Below are 7,062 nucleotides of genomic sequence, written 5' to 3'. Positions count from 1 at the left end.
CGGTGCCCTGGAGGCGAGCGAAGCGGGGGCCACACGGGCCGGCGCCAAGGCTTCAATAGGAAACACGTGCAGCTCGGGGAAGCCCGGCTGCGTGCAGCTGCGACCCCCGGGGCCCGGGTAGAAGGGAGCTGCAGCAGCCCCCAGGGGATCCAAGAGGACTGCATTTGCCTCTGCCAGGCGCACATACCCGGACTCCCTCTGCAGTCCCGTCCGCAGCAGCTCCTGCCAGCTTCCCAGACAACGGGCCGAGTCCGAGGCCAGCAAGTGAAGCGGACCGGCGCACGCGAGGTCCGGTGATACGCACCCCGTGGGGCCTCAGCCCAGGGCCGTGGCACTCGCGGGGAGCCCACAGCGCTGTCCCGCTATCTACAAGGGAGGCTCCCGGCTCAACAGCCAGCGCCACCGTTACTCAGGGTGGGGGGCCCGGAGCGGCCGCGGGGCGTTCTGGCCAGCGCCTTTGGCGTCCCCACCTCCCGCTGCTTCTCTTCAGGGTCCAGGGGTCCTGGACTGCCCCCCGAGCTTCGGCAGCGGTGCATCCGTGCTGGCCCGGTGCTCCAAGCGGCTGCTTTCCACGCGCCCCTCCGGACGGCCCGCGGCTCTGGGCTGCACTCCAGGGCATTTCTGGCCGAGGCGTCGGGGGGAGGGTCCCTCGTGGGGACCGTGACCGTGGCGGCGACGGGGCACCCCGCAGCAGGGTTCCTGGAGCCAGGGAACTAGTGGGTCCCGGGGGCGGAGAGCTTGGCTAGCCGGGGGCGGGCCGGGGGTAGGGGCGGGAGGCGGCTCCGGGGCCCCCGTGCCATTGGCCGCAGGGCCCGGCGGCAGGAAGGGGCCAGGGAGCGCGGCCCCACCCCGCGGCCGGCGGAGCCTATCGCCGGGAGCGCGGAGCGCGGATAAATGTAGCACGGCGGCGGGGAGCGGCAGCTCTCGGAGGGGCGGCAGCGCACGGAGCCATGCAGTACCCGCACCCTGGGCCGGCGGCCGCGGCGCCCCTGTACGCGCCCACGCCGCTGCTGCAGCCCGCGCACCCCACGCCCTTCTACATCGAGGACATCCTCGGCCGGGCGCCCGCCGCACCCACGCCCACCCCCACGCTGCCTTCCCCTAACTCGTCCTTCACCAGCCTCGTGTCCTCCTACCGGACTCCGGTGTACGAGCCCACGCCGATCCACCCCGCCTTCTCCCACCACTCCGCTGCCGCGCTGGCAGCCGCCTACAGCCCCGGCAGTTTCGGGGGCCCTCTGTACCCCTTCCCGCGGACGGTGAACGACTACACGCACGCCTTGCTCCGGCACGACCCCCTGGGTAAGGCGGGGCCGAGTCCCGGCTGCGGCGAGGGAGGCGCCACCCGGCAGGTGGCAGCGCCCGGGAGGCTGCGGCGGTAGACCGGGAAGGCAATACAAAGTTGTGGCGAAAGCGACTCTCGGGCGCGCGCGCGGTGGACTCGAGGCGCGGGGCCCCGCGGCGCACTACTCGGGGCTGACTGACCGCACCGTGACTCAGATTGCTTTTCCTGCACCTTGCATGCGTCTGGGCCCGGGGGTGGGGGGCCCGGGGATGAGCCGCTACGGGCCGCGCGGGTCGCTCGGGGTGGGGTCCCCTGCGCGGGAACGACGAGGCAGCGGGTGTCAGGCGTCCCGGGCCGGCCCAGAGCGGCAGGGGGGAGCTTCTGGGCCCGGGTGGTTACCGGGCTGGCCTGGGTTCAGCAAGCTTGTGCAGTGAAAGAGCCTGACCCTTTCCGTTCATACAGGAAATCTTGAGTTCTCGATAGGAGTAAATCTGGTTTCAGAAGCTGTTAAGTGTTTTCCTGGCTGCACGAAGCAGCCCCTTCCCCCGGAGCAGTGCACGCTGCTGATTATTTTATCGACATCCTCAATACAGACAAATTCAGGAAACACTCGACTTCTGATAGCCGGGATCCGTTTTTCTGATATTGTTCATTTCCTCTGTGTGGGATGTGACTTTATGGCAGCTAAAATAACCAGTTGCTTCCTATTTTTTTTTTCTCTCGGGGTTGTTTTGCACCAGCCTGAAGCCTGACGCAAGCAAAAAAAAAAAAAAAACCCACACAATACCAGCTTTAAAATCGTTTAGGCGAAGGCCCTGCAGACGCACCGACGGACGGACTGACAGACACTCCCCTTTACAGAAGGAAACTGCAGACCCCTGGCGCCAGCTGGCAAGGGCCACACCGAGAGGTTGCAGGGCTGTCTCCTAAGCGCGAAGCCTTAGGATTAAGCCACCCGAGATTCGCGCTCTGGGGGGTCTTTGTCGCTTCTGGGGTCCGAAGCCCTAGGACAAACAAGGAAGCCGGGAGCCTCGGGACGGGGCCGCTCTGTTTTGGGCAGTTCCAGTAGGGACCTCGGAGTCCATTAGCATTTTAATTCATTATCATCTTAATGTCATCGTTAGCAAGGCGCGGCCTTTATCTCTGTGCCCCTTGGGCGACGTGGAGGGTCGTGTCTGAACTCTTTGTCAAAGTTCTGTGGTTGTTTCAGTGTGGAGTGGTGGGGATCAGCCGGGAGGACCCTGCTGGCCCGTGGGACCTGGACCGGGACCCTCGGCCTGGCGGATCTGGGGCGAACGTTGTCGCAGAGCGCGCTCTGGGCTTCCTTGGGTTACTGCTGGGACTGCGCAGGAGGAAGCGAAGGGGTTTTCGAGATAGACCAACAGGAAACACATTGACGGAAATGTTGCCATAGCCCACGGGGTGGCTTTAACTGGCCGCCCCCGCCGGCCGGGTGTGAAATCAGAGGAGGCCGCGGCAAGCTGGGGTCAAGATTGGACGCTTCTGGTCCGGCCTTACAGGGCACTGGTTGCGGGGCGCTGCCCGCACATCAGGCCTTGGGTAGTAGAGCAGCCTCACTCGTCCCCTAAACGTATACTCCCTCCCCCTAGTCCAGCCCCCCCCCCCCAGTGTTTTAGAAATGCGGGTCACGCGAGGGCTTCGGGGTATACACAGTTGTTTATCAGTATGAGGGCGACAGGCCAAAGAGGACACTTGCATTTGAAGCCCAGCCTGGCGTGGGCAGTTCTCGGGATGTGTGTGTGTGTGTGTGTATTTGTATCCACCCGTGGGGGAGGCTTGTGCGCGTCAGGATCTCGCGCTGTGGGGGTGGGACCGTGTGGGGTCCCTGTGCTGTCCAGTGGACGTGTCCAATTGGGTGGACTTCCGAGATTCCTGTTCCCCTTTGTCGTGCCGGGACCAGGCCTGACCCTTAACCGCCGCTGCTTGCCGTCCACAGGCAAACCCTTACTCTGGAGCCCCTTCCTGCAGAGGCCTCTGCATAAACGGAAAGGCGGCCAGGTGAGGTTCTCCAACGACCAGACCATCGAGCTGGAGAAGAAATTCGAGACCCAGAAGTACCTCTCCCCTCCCGAGAGGAAGCGGTTGGCCAAGATGCTGCAGCTCAGCGAGAGACAGGTAGGCGCGCCGGGCCCTCTCCCCGCTGGTCAGAGCGGGAGACCGGCAGCCGGAGGAGCCTGAGGGTCCTGCACCCCGGAGGGTTGGCGGCTGCACCGCCCAGCTCCGCACCTGCCCTCCAACGCAGCGCACTCTCTCCGCATCTGCCCTCCACACAGCGCGCACTCTCCCTTTTTGGGTCCTGAGCTCCTGGCAAATTTTCTTTCTTTCCTTCCTGTAGGTCAAAACCTGGTTTCAGAATCGACGCGCAAAATGGAGAAGACTAAAACAGGTATCGACTTGGTTACGTTTCTATGGAAATAAATTTTTTTTATCACGTTATCTCATTGCGAGGCCTGTTATGGGTTGTATGCAAAAGTCATTTGCGAGACTATTTAACCTCTTCACCTTGATTAAAAAGGCAAATAGTCCTGCTGAAATGCAGGATGAGCTGCTCAGGTGGCAGTAATGCTAAAAGCACCTAATGCAGTTCCTATATCAATTATGCTTGGGTTTTCACACACGAGCTAGTAAAACTCCTGGCTAATTGTTTTATAAACCCCATATGTTGTTTATCTAATTAACGCAGGAAAGATAAAGTAATTGACAGTAAATGACTTAAGCAGTTATCTTTGGGAGAAAATTGTTTCTTTTATTTACACAGCCATAATAAAACCAGGCAGAACTCAAAAGTAAACCCAAGGAAACAAACACCGTTAAGTCTTGTTTCAAATGTTTTTTTTTAAAAGAAGAATTAAATATCAAAGAGTGTAAAATTATTTCCCATCTAATGCCAGCTCTTAAAATGGTTATGAAACATGCAAGAAAATATCCAAGCCTGTTCGAAAAGTAGCTTAAACTTTCTAACAGTCTTTCTTCCAAGTGACCTTGTTGCACAATATGTGATAAAAAGTAAAGGCTGATTCAGTTTTTAAAAGAAGCTCTATTGATTCAAAGCTCAGCATTCAGTTCCTCTGCATGTGTTTCCAGTTATCTGAAAATTATCAGTACAATTACTTTGTCAGTGATATGCAGTTGAGAGTAAAAATGTTTAAAACAAAAACATTTGGGGACATGTTACTATGGGGAAATGTAAAGCAATGCAGATTTTGCAATTGATCATTGCTTTTTCATTCAAAATGAGATGATACCATTCCTATCATTCTAGTACTCTAACATGATTTAAATATTTCATTTGAGTTGTCTATTTGTTACATCGTTCATATATGGTGAATGTATTAGTCTACAGTCTTGTGTTTTTTTTTAAAGACTTAGCAGAATATTCTAACACTTCAGTGCAGTGTTCCGTGTTCATTATACAGAAACACAGGATTTAAAATGCACCAATATATTTATTTGCTGGTAAAAACCTCTACTTTGTAAAAAATATTGGAATAAAGGAGATTTTTTTTTTTAGAAGAACTGACCCCAGTATTTTAAGCATGTTGTATGTAGTAGTCTTCCTTCTCAGCTGGGGACATTTTTCTAATTCTGTATTCTTTGCCATGGCTCTGTACCTTGCTGTGGTTTTATGAACACAGAGGTTGACCAATATATTCCAAAAGATGAAGTAAAAAGGGATCCAGTGTAATACTTTTAAAACTTTCTTCTTAACTCACCGTATTTAACATCATTCTTTTTAAAATGTCCAGAAGATCACGTTTAATTCAAAAGTTTGAAAAATGTACAGAATGAAGAGAGCTTGTATCTATAGTCATCTAATGGCTTTCCGCCTTAAACTTCGGAGTCATGGGTCTGGGCTGGTATTAGGTGTTCAGTTGATGTAATACATTGCTACTCTGATTGGCGGCTGGTACTTATCTGGCAAGAGGATCGTCTTTGATGGGAGAGAAACTTCATTCCTTCTACTGTGAGAAAGTGGCCTACGAATGTGTTCTTCTGAATGAAAAAGATGGTAGCTGGCCACACAGCTGATAACTGAAAAACCAAGCCGAAGGTGCAGGTGGAAAGATGTTTTCATTTATCCCTCTTCCTTACTTCTTGTTGCGCGATCCTACCCAAATCCAATTTTCTTCCCTTCATTCAGGAGAACCCCCAAAGCAACAAAAAAGAACAGGACAACGTGGACAGCCCCTGTGAGCAGCGGCCAGAACTGCCCGGGGAGCAGAACAAAGGTGCTTCTTTGGAGAGCTCCCAGTGTTCGCCCTCCGTGGCCTCCCAGGAAGACCTTGAATCGGAGATTTCCGAGGATTCTGATCAGGAAGTGGACATTGAGGGTGATAAGGGGTATTTTAATGCTGGATGATCACCATGGCATTGGCTCGAAGGAAAGCTGGACTTGGGAATAAACGTTTTGCAACAGAAAATCTTCACAGAAGAACTGGAAAGCTTGTATAAGAAAGGGAATCAATGTTCTGGCCTCCTGGAAACCTTAAACTCTGTGGTGCACTGGTTAATTAACAAACCTCCATGGAAACCTTAATTTTGACTCAGCAGATGGTTGGTATTTTAGGTTGTTTTGGTGAAGTGACTTTTATTGATTGAATTCAGCCCCTTTAAATTGTTATTTCTATTTATAAACGGTAGTTTCTGAAGGTTTTTGTTAAACGTTTTAAGTTATAACGTCCAGGTTTTAATGGCTTCTCTGGAATCTGTACGTACTCCTACACAGTGGAAAAGAGAGGAACCCCAAACCCAGAGGTGTGTTTTGGGCAAGGGAACCACACTTCAGGCAGACGCTGAATGTTTTAAAAGGGAACATTCTTTTATATGACATTCTCATCTGACGTCTTAAATCTGGAGCCATTTTAGAGCTTTGGTCTCCAGGATGTGTGTCCTTTTTTTGTCACTTAAGATTCTTACATGGTTCTTTTGCGCTGTCACCACCTGTTTGGCCACGGTGTTAAAGGACAGTACGGTGCAGCGCGCAGACAGCGAAACTGACTTCTTGGTGATGAAATTAATTGCAGGTGAGCTACAAATCGCAGGTTGATTAAATGTACGTAGATTGTAGATACTGTGTTTTATATCAAGCAATGTCTATAGCGTGTATATAGAGTTGTTTCCTGTAAAAAAAAAAGTGTCCAAAATGGTGTGTTTTTTTTTTTAATGAATAATATCTACGAAATAAATGCGTCCCTAGGACGACTGACCTCGGCAGGAATCTGGTTCTTTGGGGGACCCGAACGCCATTTCTCGCAGCGCCTCCCGCGTGCCCAGCGCGGTCCTGGATGGCAGTGGGGCTTTCGTTTCCGTGGGCGCGCATCTGCGCTGCGGCCCGGCGCGGACCCCTGGATGATGGATTTGAGCTTCGCTTGGATATCTACTAGGGGGCTGTGTATGTGCGTGCGCTACTGGGGTGGGGTGAGGGGAGTTGGTGTGGCTCCTGCTGGCAGATCCCGGCTCGCATGGGTTAGGGTCCCAGGCGCACCAGGCAGCGGCAAGAGCCGCGGCCGAGGCCAGCTCCGCCGGCCACCCGGGCCCCATCGATTCGCCTCTGTCGCCGAGCTGGTCCGGGCGGCCGTCCTTGACCAGCGTGAATCAACACTGCGTCATCCCTCGGCGGCAGCGGCTCCCAGACCCGACTCGGTGCAGCCAGCTCGGGGTTGGTGCTGGGAGTGGGGGTTGGGGAGCGGCGTCTGGGACTGGGGCGCCCGGGACGAGAGGATGCAAGTAATCCGTGGCTGCCTGGCCATCCGCTT

The 7,062-nt window shown here is 54.2% G+C and overlaps 1 protein-coding gene across 1 annotated transcript; it reads left to right on the top strand.

Moving 5' to 3' along the window:
* The first annotated feature begins 337 nt into the window (after nucleotides 1-337).
* HHEX (hematopoietically expressed homeobox) lies at nucleotides 338-6,520 on the top strand. Its single transcript, XM_004583358.4, has 4 exons — nucleotides 338-1,302; nucleotides 3,243-3,421; nucleotides 3,642-3,692; nucleotides 5,448-6,520. Exons 1-4 carry the CDS (start codon nucleotides 951-953, stop codon nucleotides 5,664-5,666), a joined length of 801 nt encoding a protein of 266 aa, XP_004583415.2. The 5' UTR covers nucleotides 338-950; the 3' UTR covers nucleotides 5,667-6,520.
* Nucleotides 6,521-7,062: the final 542 nt, after the last annotated feature.

This window comes from Ochotona princeps, chromosome 13 (genome assembly GCF_030435755.1).
Source record: "Ochotona princeps isolate mOchPri1 chromosome 13, mOchPri1.hap1, whole genome shotgun sequence".
In the NCBI taxonomy this organism is placed as follows: domain Eukaryota; kingdom Metazoa; phylum Chordata; class Mammalia; order Lagomorpha; family Ochotonidae; genus Ochotona; species Ochotona princeps.
This window is presented reverse-complemented; position numbering and strand designations above follow the sequence as displayed.

Excerpts from the sequence above, each read along its gene's own strand:
- HHEX (XM_004583358.4), top strand. The coding sequence starts at position 951 with ATGCAGTACCCGCACCCTGGGCCGGCGGCCGCGGCGCCCCTGTACGCG. Across the intron at positions 1,303-3,242 it reads GCTCCGGCACGACCCCCTGG|GCAAACCCTTACTCTGGAGC; the intron begins GTAAGGCGGGGC and ends TGCCGTCCACAG. Across the intron at positions 3,693-5,447 it reads AATGGAGAAGACTAAAACAG|GAGAACCCCCAAAGCAACAA; the intron begins GTATCGACTTGG and ends CCCTTCATTCAG.